At 35.5% G+C, this 18,070-nt stretch overlaps 1 protein-coding gene across 1 annotated transcript; it reads right to left on the bottom strand.

The window, feature by feature from the left end:
• Window positions 1-2,881: 2,881 nt before the first annotated feature.
• cycsb (cytochrome c, somatic b) lies at window positions 2,882-4,684 on the bottom strand. The gene is made up of 3 exons (XM_055214109.2): window positions 4,527-4,684; window positions 3,534-3,714; window positions 2,882-3,434 (listed from the first exon to the last, which is right to left on the bottom strand). The coding sequence occupies exons 2-3, from the start codon at window positions 3,700-3,702 to the stop codon at window positions 3,289-3,291; spliced, it is 315 nt and encodes a 104-aa protein (XP_055070084.1). The 5' UTR covers window positions 3,703-3,714; window positions 4,527-4,684; the 3' UTR covers window positions 2,882-3,288.
• Between the last annotated feature and the right edge of the window lie 13,386 nt (window positions 4,685-18,070).

Here is an 18,070-nt window from a genome sequence, read left to right as displayed (position 1 = left end):
AAGGGATAGTTCACACAAAAAATGAAAATTCTGTCATAATTTACTCACTCTTATGTTGTAACAAACATCTATACATTTCTTTGTTTTGATGTACACAGAGGAAGATATTTTGGTAAATGTTTGTACCAAACCGATCAAAAGCCCCATTGACTTCCATAGTACGAAAAAGAATACTATGGAAGCTACAATGGGGCTTCTGATAGGTTTATCTTCCTTACAAAAGCAATTTATAGGTTTATAACAATATAAGATTGAATAAATGATGCCAATTTTTATTTTTGTGTGAACTATCTTTAAAATATTTAAAAAGGATGGAAATATAATTTTGATGATCAAATGAGGAGTATTTTAGAATATGTAATATGCATTTCTGTGTTTGTTTCCAATTTTACATGTTGTTTCGAATTAAACTGTTTCAAACTTTTGCTTTTCTCTCGTCAATCATATTTAACATGTGAGAAAGTATGCAGTTTGCTTATAGTTTTGCAAGATGGAACTAAAAATTGTTTATATTGATAGATTTAGTAACACTTTTTTTACAGTGTGTTTGTTACACATGTAATTACTAATAATACACTAAAGTAATAACAGTAAATTATGCATAATTACATACAGCTAAACCCAAAACATAACCTGAAGCTTTTAGTATGTACATGTTGTTAATCATCAATAGTCAGTAGTAGTTAAATGTAAAATTGCACTGTAACAAGGACATGGTTGTAAAATAAAGTGTAACCATAGTTTTTTCTGTTTTATAAGTACTAAACTTGTGGGAGTGTGTTGTGTTTGCAGAAAAGTCAGTTCATAAAACTATGTCTTTTTTTAATTTAATTTATTAAATTAAGGCAGTCCTGCCTTAAATAAAGTGAGCGAATAAAGTGTTGCAGTTATGTTTGCTGTAGGCCTACCCAACGTAGTATGTGCCTTTATGTATTTTACTACAGAATTTACATTGATCGTTGGATTTGATGGCTCAGAATGTTAAGGTTAAAGCAGTCAACAACTACCCAGCATACATTTTAGGTGGCACTTTATGCAGTTGGTTGAATGCGCATTAATGCATTAATGTAGGCAACGAGTGGCATTTTTATAGAAAGCTGACAAATTTTACTTAGCCTATGTTTATGTATGTTACTTTTATTTAAAATAGTTACATGATCCTTACAAAATTCCTGAATAGAGAAATTCCTTATTTTTGCCCCTTATATTCGGATGTTGCTTTTAAAAAGAAAAAAACTTTCAGATTACATACACGAGCAAAGACAAAGAATAGCTTACTGCTGACCTCTAGTGTAATTCTATGGTATTGTTCTCAGGCTTTGCCCCAGCCCTCCCAGGTTATGTCCCTGGGTCCCAATTCGCACGCATACTATCAGTAAATAATAGTCGATATTAGATATAGTATGTCCTATCACGTTTAAAGCACTCAAATGTCTATACTACTTTAAACAGTACATACTTTTAGGGCATAGGACATAATAAGCGAATTGGAACGCAGGCCAAGTTTCTTATCAGTTTTGTACCAGACACTTTCATCTTTATGTTGACGTCATTCCTAACAAAAAACAAAAGGAAAAGTATCAATGACTTTGCTTTGTATGTGAATAAAACATTTCCACGTGATTTTGATTCTAAATTACTTTTAATTATTTAAAATATTTCAATTAATTATATTTATTTTATACATGGATTGAGTACATCTTACTTACTTTTATGACCAGACGCCATATCCTACGTGCTACAACAAGTATGCAACCAGCGTTTGAAAAAGCGTTTCGCAATGGTTTGTATCCTCCAGGTGGCGACATTTTCATTTGAAATGACCGCAAATGAAGCACCTTGACAGTAGTGGGCATTTGTTTATTCTATTTCTGTATACAAAACGCGTGTTTATTTCGATTGTATTTATTTCTATCAACCATTTTTCACACAAACTGAGATAAAATTATAGGCTCTGTGCCAGACTACATCGGTTGCGAGTTGTTTACCTAATTAAAAAGGAACCAAAAAGGAGACCTCTAGACCTTTGCCCTCTGATGTGTACTTCACGTACCTCCATATAACGTAGCCTACTATCCAAGTTCAGAGCTGATAAGGACGCTGTACTTCACACACATTAGCATTAACTATCTCAGCAAGTTTTGGCAGGGTGACCTAGAGTGGTTACACAATTCATTTAAATGCTCGTTCAAACATCACACGCGACTTAAACAACGTCATTTTGGTGTACAGTAGAGGTGAATCTGATGACGTACTTTCACGTGATAAGGTTTAATTTAATTTCCTATGAAAGTGCCCTGGTGACTTTAGGCCCTTAAATAACCAAACATCAGAGGGTAATAAAGGAAATGAATTTCCACAGATAATGCTAGCAAATTTGGCATATTACAAGAATATCAATATACAGTAGCCTACATCTATGTAGTTAGTCAAATTAATAAAAATTTCAGATGTCTTATTATCTAAATGTTTACTTGATCATATATCAAATTTCCAGTAATAACATTATGAAAAGAAAATAATTTGTCTCGATATAAAAGCTTTCATCTATGCTACTGGAAAAGTGCTTTGGCTTTCACTATCAAAAGATGACATCTGTTAGGATTTTGAACTATGACCAAGTTTCAGGACAAGCTTTGAAACTTGTCTTGGCAACAAATAAGATAAATAGAAATGTGTGAAACATAAGGAGACAGAAATCAGCAGTAGTTCATAAACCTAAACATGTCACATTATTCTCCATGCCTTTGTCTGGGCTTGTCCAAAAAATATTTTTAAGAGCATACCTGACAACTCCACATTAAAAAGGCTACTTTCACTTTAAATCTCAAACGGAAGCATCACATAGCCAGCAGCACATTAGAAAATAACAGATGAAACATGACAGAAGACATTTTGATTTTATTTGACAGTTCGAATCCACCTGGTAAATACAATAGTTAGCAATTAGCTTGTTTCACAGTCACTCATCGCAATTGAAATACGACAGGTTTCAGCACAGTTCAATAATTTAACCAACAGCTCCTGTGAAACCAGGGGACGTATTTTAATTCCTTCAGTGAAAACACTGAGGAACTGCAGTAACTTGACTCTAAATGCGACATGGACACACAAAAATTAAAAATCGCCACTACTGAAATAGACTTAAATGGACGCACACTGTGTGCTAAACCTATAAGACCTAAAATTTATTTTCCTTGTTATTTGATCTGCCACAGGTTTCAATGCATATTGCAAATTCAAACTACAAACACTTAAAGTTAAATATTCCCTCTTCCTGCATCAGCATTATGATGTAGCTGACTTCAAATATGCAATAAGATCTGCTCTCTCGCCCTTCTTCTTGATGCCAGCGAAGATCATCTTTGTGCCTGGAATGTACTTCTTTGGGTTTTCCAAATATTCCATCAAGGTAGCGTCACTCCAAACGATGCCTTGGAACGAATGACATCACATAGTAAGTAACAATAAATTCCTCTTATCGTAAAATACTTAAAGTGAAAAAGCATAGAGTGTATCAGCAAGGGTCTTACCTTTGCTCTTATTCGCATCCGTGTAGGAGAAGCCCTCTGCCTGACCGGTCTTGCGACCAATCAGACCCCAAAGATTTGGCCCGACTTTGTGTTTGCCTCCTTTCTCAACCGTGTGGCACTGGGCGCACTTCTGGACGAAAACCTTCTTTCCCTTTTCAACGTCACCCATATTTTCCTAGACCTGGTAAAGACAATTGAAGAATGAACAGAAGGTCAATCAAGGAGAATCAAACATCTGCCTATTGCACTATTAAACTTAACCAATTCAAATGATCACATTAACCAATTCAAGCTGTAACACACAAAATGCTTTGAATAAGGTCAATGCATCATTCAGGAAGAGGTAAAAGCATACGTTGACTTTCAGTATCTGGGTAGACATGGACGTTTCAAGGACGTGGTTTGACTCCTTGTCAATTCTTTGGTATGAATTCCTTGTGAAGTACGTAAACATATTACCACCGAGTTTTGATTGCTACCAAACAATAAATCGCCATTTATATGTGAAAACAACCACAGACAGCTCGACAACCGTTAACCTACGAGATCAAATTGATAAGAAGCTGGACTTGACTTTGCACAACAAAATTTGAATTTAACGTCTCAAGTAATTCTCAAAACAAGCAAACACTGACTAAAAACACAATGATCAAAGCCATAAACCGGCTTCCACGTTGTAGTCTCACGCAGAGCTAGCCGTTAGCAACTGTGGCTAGCCTCCCATAAAGGCCCTGTTCTGGTTTTCATTTAGTTATTAAACATTTGTAACACTTCAATAACGACGAAAATCTTGTTTCTGATATAATTAAAACACATACAGAGTGCATCGTTGAATTGTAACGCATTTCTCTGGGAACACCGGCCAGTTATGCAATCTTATGCTAATCTTCAGGAAAACGAAACAAAAACGCTTTCTGCTTTTAAAATCTCACACCTGTGAAAGTCAAAGCGTAAATAGACCTCGACACGATGTGAGATCGCAGTGAAAGTTACCTTTTAAGCCGTATGAGAAAGCTCCTGCGGATTACGGTACTCCGACACCGGATCGCCTCTGTATCAGGGAACGAGAGGAAGGTCACTTCATTTTAGAGGCAAGAAAGGGCTCCTGTCTATGACGTCACACACACGCGCTGCGCTATCACGTGTCTGATTCCGACGAATCTCCTATTTCTCTAAAGTACCATCTATGGAGCCGAGGCAGACAGTATATAATATATATAGTCACAGTCAGTGTGTAGTATATAAAAAGGTTGAAGGGCAAGTGTGATTGCCGTGAAAGAGATAAACGGTTTATTGAGCGTGGCGTTCAGAATCTATGTTACTTGTATGTGTAGTATGTGATTGTGAATCAATGCCTTGGGTTTTTCCTTTTTATTGCTAGTAAAATTATTATAAATAAACACAATAAAGACAATAATAATAAACAAATAATAATAATAACAACAAATAAACAATAAAAATAGTATACGAGAAATAACTAAAGCCTTTATATCTATTGCCACAAGGCTTTCCACCTTTCACAGATGACATTGACGTTACGTCATAAGATTTTGACCTGTGACTAGTTTCATTACATACGAAGGCCATTTCTTAATCGGATGTCTACTATGCAGCCTCTGGAGGTCGATAGGCTACTACGTCATCAAACTTGGTTTATTTAATTTAAATGAGAGTTACATTCGCAAGCCATAAGCATTTAACAACAATTTACGATTAACTAAAAATAATAGTCAACTTTATAATTGTTAATATTCTGAAATAAGAGATTCTTTATGACGTATGCAGCCTACAACCTCCGGAGGCTGCAACCTTCCTATTGAGAAACCTAGTAGCCATTTTCACTATTCCCGTTGGCGCGAAAACGGATACCAGAGATGTTCTGAGGACTTGAGTTTCCGGTTTTCTGGTGTTTTCCCTTCAATAACAGAGACTAACAGGTGACTAAGTTAGAGATTAATAAGATTCTTTACATGCGTCCGACTGTCAGAATGACAAATGTTACGTCTTTTACTTAAAAGAGACTGTTGCATAGTTGTGTTTACACAGAACACAGCTGTTCTTGTTTAAATAACAGTTAGCTTATGCATTCCTGCTTGAAAAAAAAAATGCTAAAAAATATTAATTTAATCAGCTTAGCTTGACACATTGTTGGAAAAAAATCAATTGCCCAAAAGACTTAGCACATACGGGTGATTCTCACGAAACCATTGAAACACCACGGCACTAATGATTTTAGCTTTAAAATGTGTAATATAGTAACATTAAAAAGCATCAGAATTAACACAGTACTGTGTTCTACCTTGCACAATGTGTGATTTCAACATAAGAATTTATAATTGTAAATTTTATCTCATTTTCTGCTGAAATTCTCATTACCGCAATGTGTCCGGCTGTGTTTGAACATGCGTTATGTTGTAATTTAATCAAATTAACACAAAAATATTAAGAAAAAAAATAAATGGATGTTTTGCTAGACTACTTTAGATGACAGAAAAAATATTTACTGAATATTCATGTATAATAATAATGAAGAAAAATTAGGAAAATGATGTGTCCATGCCTCATGTTCTCATCCTCCGCAACACTTTTTGAGAACAGTTTAAGCACACATACAGAATTTTAATAAAGTTTGATTTTGAGTGACCAAGCACATGGACCAGTTACTTCAAGATGGCTACCAGGTAAGATCATTTTTTTACAGTTAATTTGAAAAACTGTCTTTTCAGAATGCTTACACGACATTTTGATTATCATTACCGCAACAGATGCTTATTAAATGTTAATTTAATTAATAGAAGCATAATACTTTGATTTTAAATGCATGTGCAGTATCTCCAAATTATGTTCTTTCAGGTTTGTCATGTCATTTTGAAAATATGTCAGTGTTGATGTTTTCTGACTGTTGCGGTAATGAGATTTTTTAGGACTAATTTTTTAAATTATGTTACAAAAAGTGTTAAATGATAAGTAAAAGTTTTTAAATTAATGTTCCCATTTACTCCAGACTTTGTTTTTCAATGTCTGGTGGGAAAAAAAGTAAATTTAAGCAATTTTTACATTTTCATGCTTAACATTTTTAAAACCAAGTTTTCTTGAGAATCACCCATACACTTTAAATAAACATATGCTTTACTATTAAGTATTTTTAAACTACCTCTTTGCTTTATATACTGCTGCACTTGTTGCCAGGACAAGAAGTCCAAACTTCTCTTTTAAGCATAACTTTTACAGTACATTCAAAAAGTATTTACACCCCTTCACTTTTTTTAGTTTTATGTTGCAGCCTTATACAATCGTTTATTCATATGTTTCTTATTACTTCACACCCCCATATTGACTTGTTTTGAAGTGAAAACAGGATTTTTACAAATGTTAAAAAATGAAAAACTGAAGTATCATATTTTCATAAGAATTCATACCTTTTACAACAATAGCTGCATCCCAATTCGCATACCATGATGACCTAATAGTATGTATGTACTTTTGTGTTGGGAAAGTACATACTGTTGATGAATACAGAACAACAGAGTATGCACGGTGAGTTGTGGGTAATATCAGTGATTTGAGTGTCCCTAAATCTATTCCAATTTTTGGCTAAAACAGTAGAACATTTGGGAACATTATGGATACTCATAGTAACATACTAAAGCAATAAGCCCCAAGAAGCAGTGGGTTACTGTATCACCACTGCTTTGTGGGGCTTATTGCGTTTATAAAACGGTTACTTCATATGCATAGCAGGGTTTCATAAAATGAAACACAAATAAGTTGTAATTATATTAGTACAAATATATTACTCTTCCGCCAAACAAAGTAGTTCCTCAGAATCAAGTGTGGCTAAAACAGAGCGTAGTTCCCAACCAACAAAGACGCAGCAAAGACACAATGAAAATAGGATTTAAGACTGTGGTGTTTATTTTTATAAATCAACATTCATCTAATTTACACATTAACATTTATATCGTGCAACTGTTGAAGTGATGATCAAATATACTTGGAAGCATGCTTAACTCTTTCCCTGTCAGCGGTTTTGTGTTTTTTTTAAAGTTGCTGTAGATTTCCAATAAATGAAGCCCCAGCTTGACGCTTTGTCCACTCCTTTCGTCCACAATCCACATCCAATAATTCACAGTACCACTTGTAGAAAAAACTGAATCCGTTTACTTGGTTAGTAACAAAAACTTCAGCACAGGAATATTGCAGAAATAAAAATTATTAGTTAACGATCAAAGAGAGAGAGAAAGATCAAAAAACTATGCGGCTCCACTATACGCTTGCCCGACTTATTTTTAGTTTAACTTCACAACTCTCGTTTACCACTCTCACGTATTAGTAATCAAAGATATGTGCATTTTAAAGGTAAAGGTGCAATAACAGGTATTATTCTCAAAATATCCCCAAATAATATAAATGCACTATAAATTATCCACATACATTTTAGATAATTACACAATTAACTCATTGCATAACTGCAAACTGCATTAAATTGTAAATACTGTAAATATGCCCTTCAATTTCCTCCACATAAATGAATCATAAAAATTACTATTTAACACATAAATTAAAATTATTGATCAAGTAACTGCATTTAGGCTCCTACAGTTGCCACCCAGTTTTAGTTTAATGCCTTACAGAAAAACAATCTTCTTTAAATAAACATAAATTATCAAATGAAAGAACAGACCCTCCCCTTTAAAAAAAAGTTTCATCCTACCTTCATTTGTTCTCTTATCGTCTCTCAAATTTTCAGCTAAAAGCGGAGATAATTCTTTTTTTGGTGAAGAACTTTTGTAAGAGATCAGATTCAGAGCCTTACACTGTTTTTAGTGTTGAGTGAATGCGTCAGTGTTCAAGTTGGGTAAGATCGCCACCTAGTGGATAAAAGCAGAGATATGAATTTGAGGTTGAAACTCCTCTGGGAACTTTTTTCTTTATTGACGAGATGACTCAACAATATTTATTGACATTTATCTGGATATTGCCACTAATTGTGCAATTGTAGACAAACTAAAAATATGATTAAAGACTGTGGTGTTTATTTTCATAAATCAGTACGCAGCAACAGTGGCGCAGTGATACTTCTGTAAAGCGGTCTGAACCGTGGGTTTACCGGGGTATTTTATCACGGCTTAGAACGCGTTTCAACCAATCAGAATGAAGAACCAGAACTGCCCATTTTATAATATAATTTTGGACATAGTCATTCTAATTTTAAATACTATTTAGGGTGGATAGTATGCAGATTGGGACACAGGGTTGAAGTTTAGCTTAGGTGCCCCCAATATCTCTTGATTGTTGCTAAGATGTTTCTACACCTTGATTGGAGTCCACCTACTGTATGTTAAAGTAAATTGATTGGACATGATTTGGAAATGCATACACCTCTTTAAAAGGCATCACAGCTGACACTCCTTATCAGAGCAAAAATCAAGCCATAAGGTCAATAGAGCACAAAATCCCCAAACCAGGTGTGCTTGTTGCAATTATACACAAAAACACTCTCAAACAGAGCTTTTTATGTCATCTGGTGAAGTCATCCAGTATTTATCATATCGCATGTTACATAGCAGAAATACCACAATGTCAGTTCCCCCCAATATCGTGCAGGCCTAGTCGGAATACTTATACAAATGTGATATATCTAATGTTTTTTGTTTTAATACATTTTCAGACATTTCTAAAATTCTTTTTTAACTTTGTCATTACGGAGTACTGAGTGTAGATATTTAGAAAAAAAAGAATGTAAACGATTGTAGTATTAGGCTGCTGCAAGATAATTTTAATTAATTTAAAGGTAGAATACGTAGAATTCGCCACTGGCGCCAAAACAATCAAAATAATAACTGATGTAGATTAATGACGCTTTGAAGCAGCGTGGAATTATGGGATCTGTAGTCTTTTACTTAACCGCTGATGGCCATCAATCAGACGCGAACGAGAAATCACGTTGACGGATAAAGTAATCAAGTTTTATAAATGTTGCGTTTGATGATATCGTTTTATTTCATTATGTAAGGTTATATATAATGTTCAAAACGAAATTGTTAGTCATAGATGTTACATTATTAGTCTAAATTCGATGGTGTGTTAACACAGCACAGAATTAAGTGTTCAAACTTACAATCTACAATGATTTTTCACATAATGTATTAACATTACAAATATTATTGTAAGGTTATGATGTAAAATTATGATAGACTGTACAGTACCAAACTCTATTAATAAGTGTCTGAAAATGCGTTTTGTTATATTGCAGTACAGTACCTCTTCCTCATCTATATCTGGTTAAATGTTGTCGCGAATCTCTCTCCATCCAGATATTGCAACACCGATATTGATTTTCATTCTTTCTCTCGACTTGTTCCAAACTCTTCTTGGGTTGTTTGGTTGGCCCGTATGCTTACGGGAGCTGTCTTTGCTGACACAACCAGCGGACTAAGATTAAAGAGTAATCTTAGTCCATAAACAAGCACGTAGCCCGACAAGCGCTGACGCATACTTCCGCATTTGTTCACGACACTGTTGTCATGTGCTTTTTACATTAGCAAAGGCGGTAACAAAGGGTCACGTGGATATTAACCTCATTGATAGGCGACTGCACTGCTTCGTGTCACTGTTTAGAATGGCAATTTTCTCACGATTTACAAGTAGTTGAAAACATTAAAGATATTGATAGTAATCAGCTGGACAAACAATATAACACCAGCCTAGTGGTTTTTAGATATTTTACTGCAAATATCTTACAAATTGCACCTTTAAAGCAACACTAAAGAGTTTTTCCTCTTCGCTCCCCCAACAGGTTGGAAACAGAATTGTCCATTACCACTGTCGTAAATAATTTAGCCTCCTGCAGCAAAGCTGGCTCTAATTGGATTGTAACTCGCCGTAAAGCAAGTTTTTGTAGTTTTCACTCGAAGTACAGGACCGCGACACGATGGTTGGAAACTTCTTAAGTGCGGTTTTGGCCGATAGAGGGCTGCAAAGCGAATCTGAAAGTGGCGTTCACCCTGTTTCGAGTGTATAAACGACTGAAACTTTTTTGGAAACGTTATTTTAAGGTAAAAAACTCTTTGGTGTTGCTTTAAGTGTAGGGGTGAAGGGGTCTGAATACTTTTTAAATGCACTGTATACCAGCATATCGTCATTGTAGGGTAACCCTACTACTGTTGGCCAGAAAAGAGTACACACATTTCTTGGGGCAGCTTAGTTTAATACCATTCTATTAATAACACAACATCTTGAATCTAGGAAGTGATATCATTCTCTGTGAACGGTTGTGTGTGTGACGTGAGACAAAGTAAACAAGGGTAAAAAGAATTCCTGTGCATATTTTTGAACATGGCCTTATTTATAAATTACCATACTTCATTTGGCAAGATCAAACTAAATTCTAACACTTTTAACAAGATAAATCATGATTTTAAAGTGGCAGTTTTCCCCATAAAGGTTAACTGTGTCTTTCCCTAGTGTTTTTTGTCACGCTTCCTTCATCTCTTCTACATATTATACTTCCTTTTCTTCTGAAATATTTGCTGTGCTTGCAGACTAACAGCGATATCTGCTGCTCATGCACAGAAAAGCACTGTGTTTGTGCTCTTGCTTTTCTGTATTAAAATATATTTTCGCAAGGGTGCTCCCCAGTGGCTAAAAAAGGAAATGCCTTAAGAGAAGAGTTAATCCAAAAAGGAAACTTCTCTATTATTTACTCAGCCTCATGTCATTTAAATCCTAAGAATTTCTGTTGTCTCAAAAAACAAAGAAGATGTTTCTTAAATGTAAATGACTGACATCCTCAAGCACACTTTACTTTCATTAAATGGATTAAATGGCACACACACATTGCTACTCAATATAATGAATTTATTAACAATTGTCCAACAAAGTTTACAAAATGTTAATGCTTTATAGACCAGGGTCACTTGTAGTGGTAACCTACCTCATTGTCTGTCCAAACAAAATTGCTTGATGCTTTTGGCATTTAGATTTTTATATTTATTGCTTCGTAGAAGAATACATATGTGCATAGGTGCATAACAGCACCGTACTGGCCTGGCATGTACAGTATAACACAGCGTTTTTAGTTCTTTTCATGAAACTGTGCATGGGAATCAGTTTGACAAAATGTATACGTGAAATGTATTAAAAATGCAAAGGAAAAACTTGTACTAAACTGCTTTTAGTACAATCGTTGTTGTGTAAACGTGTCCTAACTGTATTGGAGACCCATAGATATATACATAGATACCTGTACGTCATTAGCCGCAATTTATGAGTCGCTATAAGCAAGTAGTCCTCCATATTGGAACGGTCCAAGGCGGTATGTTAATCAATGTTGCCAAGTCTGTGGTGATCACTGTAAAACTGGTAATGCGAATTGCTTTTCATGCATAATAATTGTGAACGGTTCTGTTTATCGACTATCACTGAAAAAAATTATTCATTGAATTTAATCAATTTTTTTAAGGTAAGTGGTTGCAATCAATTTATTTAAGCTACATTTAAACAAAAGTTTTATATTTTATTTTACGTTACTACTCTTTTTTGTTTAAATGTAGCTTAAATAAATTGATTGCAACCACTTACCTTAAAAAAATTGATTAAATTCAATGAATCATCAATATTAAAGTAGGGGAGAGCAGGGGCGAAAGTAAATTTTTTTTGAAACACTTAATTTTAAAAGATAATGTTGTAGACAGCAATATATTTTTGCTGTGGTCAATAACTCACAAGTGTGGTCTATCAATACAATGTGGAATTTAAAAAAATTAAAAAGTCTTCAGTATAATTTCACTTTAAACATAAGTAGTGAATTGTTACTTTCGACTCCACCTGCAGGGACGAAAGTAACACACAGGTGGATCAAAAGTAACACAACAAAACAAGATGGATTTTTGTGTTACACATGTTTTTATAGGGCTTATTCGATCTACGTCATCAATGTTCGCGGCGGCCATATTGTTGACATAAAACTGTCAGTCTGTCAATTGACAAGCGAGGCAGCGTGGGTATTATGCATGGTATTATCGGTGTAATTTTTTTAAAACCGCGCGATGGTGTGTGGTTTAATACACGGATGTTCTAACAACAGCAAAAAGAACCCCGGAATTAGTTTTTATGCGATACCGACTGTCAGAAAACATGAAAGGAAGGAGACAGATGAGTTGAACCAGCGAAGGAGAGACTCACAACAGCAAAGTCTGTCCCCATCATTTTACCCCAGGTAACGTTAGGGATATATGCTCACAGCAAAGACTGTCCCCATAATTTGATCACATATGGTTAGCTGTAAGCAGTGTCTGAAACTGCTCTTTCAAATGAGCTGCCATAAATTGAGACCGTTATTAAATTAGTATTTATAACTATATGAACATAATAATAGGTCTGGCATTGATAGGGAATTAAGGGCCGTTCACATAGTTTTGAAAATCGTTTTATATTAAAGAGAATAGCGGAGCTCACACCAAAACTATAACGATACAGATACAATGAACGACATCATTGGGATCACTTTCTGAGCGATTTTTCCCACCTGATTAAGGATAAACCATTGATAGCATTAAAATCTATTTGAACTTCAAGTGCACGGCCACTTAAAATGAAAGTGAAGCTCATTGCTGAGGTCTATAACATTAGATTACCTCCAGTTGCTGTGAAAATTGACTACGTAATGCTTTTTAATCTATTACATTAACTAACTGTTATGCCAAAAGGTAAGAGATTACACAAACTATTAGATTCACTGTTTAGAGTTACGCGAAACGCAGGGTGTTGAGGACATCTGGAAAAGTTTTTATTACAAGCAATATTAAAGGCAAGTGATTTGCGCGAGTGCCGTGAGCGAATTAGCATAAACGTATTGTTTGGTGATGTGGACGATGATATAGTTATCGATATAGTTATAGTTATAATGTGAACGGCCCTTCAGTGCTTGTATGATGAATGCGGATACTGTATGAAGGATATAGTTATAAATATCCGGATAAGTTACGGCTGGCAATAAGGACGGATCTTTACTTTATTGGGTCTATTTGATATTGTTCCACAATAATCAAGCTCATCTTCTCTTAATACAGACGAGATTAAGCCATTAGGCTACTGCTCCCCTCGACTCAAATCTACGTGCGGCTAGGGGCAGGACAGATGTTATGTCAACAAGATGGCCGCGGCTAGCGACTTCCGGTGTTTGCGAATAAGCCCTATTAAATATACATGACTATGACCTTGTTAATATGTAAATGCAAACATATTTTGTAATTTATCTTTGTAAAAAATAATGAAATTACGTTTCATTTTAAATCTCAGTTTTATCAAAAAGCAACCAACAGCACAAACTTAAATTGTTGAGAATAAAACATGTTTTCAACAGTTTGAACACTATAAAATTAAATCAAATCAAATTAGAATATAACTTTTCAACATATACAACAGTATTAGCAGCGGGACAAAAGTAACAAGTGTTACTTTGGTCCCGACAGGATCTCCTTACATTTAAACACGATTTACTTCAGGATGTGTTAGGTAACTAAATAACCTGTAGATTACTTATCATGGTTGAAAACACCTTTCTGGATCTACACACAGAAAAAGGTGAGTAAATAACGCGATATTTGTCATGTCTGTCAAGGGTTTGTGTGCTAAAGATGCTTTCATAGTTTGGGATGCAAATGTTATCAGCGGTTGGAAAAAATTGCTTTAGAAGTTACTATAGTTTACAAACCTGTAATATTAAGTTAATACATATACAAAAACAACATATTCTTACCTATAAAAGATTAGCCAATTTTTGGAAGGAATATAAATCTCTGCAGGTTTTATGAACCAGAGGCTGCACAATATTGTGGCATCATGGAAAAAGTGGCGTCAGCAACTGGATTTAAGTTGAAGACTTACCGCAACCACAACTATATGTTATAGCACCTACAAAGATGGTCTGGCCACAGACAAAACCTGCCAGTATTCTCTTCACTACAGAAGCCCAGAGAAGACATGTGATATTATTTGTGCTTGCTTGTTTTGTCACGATTTTCTGGTGATCTCGAGATAACAAAAAGTTGTTTTCTCATTATCCTGACATAATTCAAATCTCATGATTTAATTTGTTCTTCATGATATTTAGTGAATTTTGAAGTGGACTGCGGATATGATTTGGGGTCTTCACTGTCACCACAAGTGTAGCAAATAATTGCCCATGATAAACTAAATAAATAAATAAAGTTGGACATCAATGTTTGTACATTTTGAGACCATCTCTTAAGTTATAATGTACACGTTTCTGTCTTGAATAGCATTTAACTGTTTATTTTAATAAATATAAAAAATCTTAAAAGTGTGCATTATAGCTGACATCTACATGAACACTGTAGAGCTGGTTTTAATGCTGTTTAGTGTTTAAATGTTGTTTAAAGTTGAAACGTGTATAATAAGGTGTAACTTTAGAGATTGTGCCTAAAACTATTTTAGCTTGAGCAAATCCCTGATCCAAGTAAAATCTCCTCTATGCTAATTTTGCTAAATATGCTTTTGCTTTACAAACAAAACAACACATTCTATTGAGTACACTTAAAGGAGCGGTGAATTAAGGATTAAATTTAACTTCAACTTTTGTTATATATGATCATTGTCCTTAAAAAAACATCCTGTAAATTTAAGAACTGAAAACATCTTTGTTTCTGAAATAGCAACTGTTATTGACACCAAGCCCGGAAAGCGACAGGTTCTGGAATGTACCTAGTTATGACCTAGTAGTCGATGATTTTTTAAACATGAAATGTTTAAGCATTAAATAAATGTACTATGAATCTGTGACTGTGAACACCAGGGCCCGGTTTTTCAAAAGGTTTAATCCGGATAAAATTTATCTGGATTTAGTAATCCTTTTTTTTGCGATCCGTGATCACGTAATCCAGTTTACTGTTGAGCCAGTTTTTCAAAGCAACATCAGATTGGATCAATCTGATCCGGATAGGAACTTTTCAGGATCACCAAATCTGGATAACCAGTGCTCAATCAGGATAGGAAATCACAATGTAGAACAAAATGCAATGCAAAATGCAATGCAAAATATTGTGCATCTGAGACCTACAACACAAACACTGAATTTTATATATATATATATATATATCAATTAGTGACAGAATAAAATTTATTGATATATATATCAATTAGTGACAGAATAAAATGTTTTGTTTTTGGTCAATTTTGACAACTGTTTGGGGGATTATTTTATTATGCCAAACTCTTTCTACTTTGCTGTAGGCCTATACTGAAAGGCTGAATACGTTAAAGCCTACCTAATTACTGTAGCATGACTGATGATCAAATAAAATTAAAACCTGATGAATAAATAGAATATCTTGTAAGATACTGCATGATCCAAATATAGTATCATTTGATACATTTTTTAAGTTTTCATTACATTTTGGGCATGAAATCCACGCTAAATCCACCCTTCTGATGGGATCAATTTAATCCAGATTTTTTGGATCAAAGTTATCCAAATCTTACAAAAAAGTTCTGAAAAACCCAAACTAAAGGTTTGATCCGGATCAAAACCAAGATTGGATTACGTGATCTAATCCGATTATGTAATCTGTTTTTTCTTTTGAAAAACCCATTTTCAAGATTTGATCCAATCCGTTATCCAAAATCCTAGTGGATAACTTTTGAAAAACCGGGCCCAGATGTTGCGTTAGACTTTTTCAACCTCCATCATTTTTTGATGAACAACATTTTGTTTCATTCACATGTTTAAAATTTGTTTATTTATTTGTGAAGAGAACCAATAAACAGAGAGCGTGTATCATTTTTCATGTTTAACATCACATGAAGCAGATGAATGAATGTTTTTGTTCTCACAATGACAGCTAAGGCGATAAAACACGCAACCTTTGTGTTGAAATGGCAAATATGAACAAATCAAATCACAAAATACTATTGTGATTAAATACTAACAAACGTTTAAAAATTTGAATTGAACTAAACATGACACTGTATCTGAAACAATCTTGTGTAATAAACGCATGAAGGCAGATTAATGCAGACTCTATTAGATTTTGCGTGTTTACCTCAGACAGACAACATCTCGTTGCAGTTTTACTTTTGGTCTGGGGATGAAAAATGTTCTGTTAACGCAATCTCTGACATGTATGCAAGCACACACGCACGCACGCGCACACACGCGCACGCACGCACGCACGCACACACACACACACACGCACACACACACACGCACACATGCACACACACGCACACACGCACGCACGCACACACACGCACACACACACACACACACACACACACACACATAGTACATTCACATGGGCGAAAAGTGTTAACGCTTGACGGAAGGCTTCTGAAGCGTGGCCAACAGGCAACCACAGTGGCCGCAACACATGCTCCAGTCTTCCATAAACGTAAATGGCTGGCTCTGCCTAGGTTATTTGCATAAGGCGTATCTGATTGGTGGACGCACGCGTTGCCTCTTGGAAAGTTGAGAAATGTTCAACTTCTGCCGCGAGCAATGGCACTGACGCGGCGCTGACGGATCCACAATTCAGTTCGGCAACGCATTGTGTCACCCATTAAAAGTGAATGGGAAGCTTTAACGCTTACGCCCCGTGTGAACCGTAACGCTTGACAAAAGTCTTGTCTGAAGCGTGGCCAACAGCCAATCACAGTGGCCGCAACACATGCTCCGGTCTTCCATGAACGTAATTGTCTAGATCTGCCTAGGTTATTTGCATAAGGCGATCTGATTGGCTGAGCCACACATTGCCGCGAGCAACGGCACTGACACAGAGCCGACGTATCCAATTCAGTTCGGCAATGCATGACATCACCCATAAAAGTGAATAGGAAGCGTTAATGCTTACGCCCCTTGTGAACGTACCGTAACGACACATTGGCGCTTCTCAACATTTCTCAACTTTCAAGCGGCAACACATGCGTCAACCAATCAGATTGCCTTATGCAAATTACCTAGGCAGAGCAAAGTTGCCTAATCACAGGTTTCTTTTTGCTTCGCGTTTCCCCTCACAACAGACAACACACAGTCCAACAGCTCAAAGTTCCCAACAATGTCGACTTAGCCACGGAATATACCAGATTATCTGAGCTCTCGCTCCTATCATGTCCACACAAAGCCAGCTCAAAAGTGCCACAAAATTCACACAGTCTATCATACAATCACACTTTAAAACAGGAAGGAAAAACAAGTCATGACTTATAGCAGCCAGCTAGCCAACCTCGTTTGCCATAAGTGCTGGAAAAGCCCACAGTGTGAGCTCTACCCCGATCACTTGACTCCTGCAGGTCAATCTGGACCAAGCTCCTTAATCCTTAAATTTATTCTTCAAGTGAATGCCTTGTCAATGGTGATTTTGTAAGGATTATAATGTATTTTCTTTCATCTCAAGATTTTTCCCTTGCTTCCACTACTCAGTACATGACAATCTGCAACATGGTTATGAGACTCTGAGAACAGTCCAATCATGAGATCAAAAACATGAAAAACAATATTGATTTGAACATAAGTAGGA

This window comes from Misgurnus anguillicaudatus, chromosome 8 (assembly GCF_027580225.2).
Source record: "Misgurnus anguillicaudatus chromosome 8, ASM2758022v2, whole genome shotgun sequence".
NCBI classification, from domain to species: domain Eukaryota; kingdom Metazoa; phylum Chordata; class Actinopteri; order Cypriniformes; family Cobitidae; genus Misgurnus; species Misgurnus anguillicaudatus.
The sequence above is the reverse complement of the archived record's forward strand: the minus strand, read 5'-3'. Positions and strand labels throughout refer to the sequence as shown.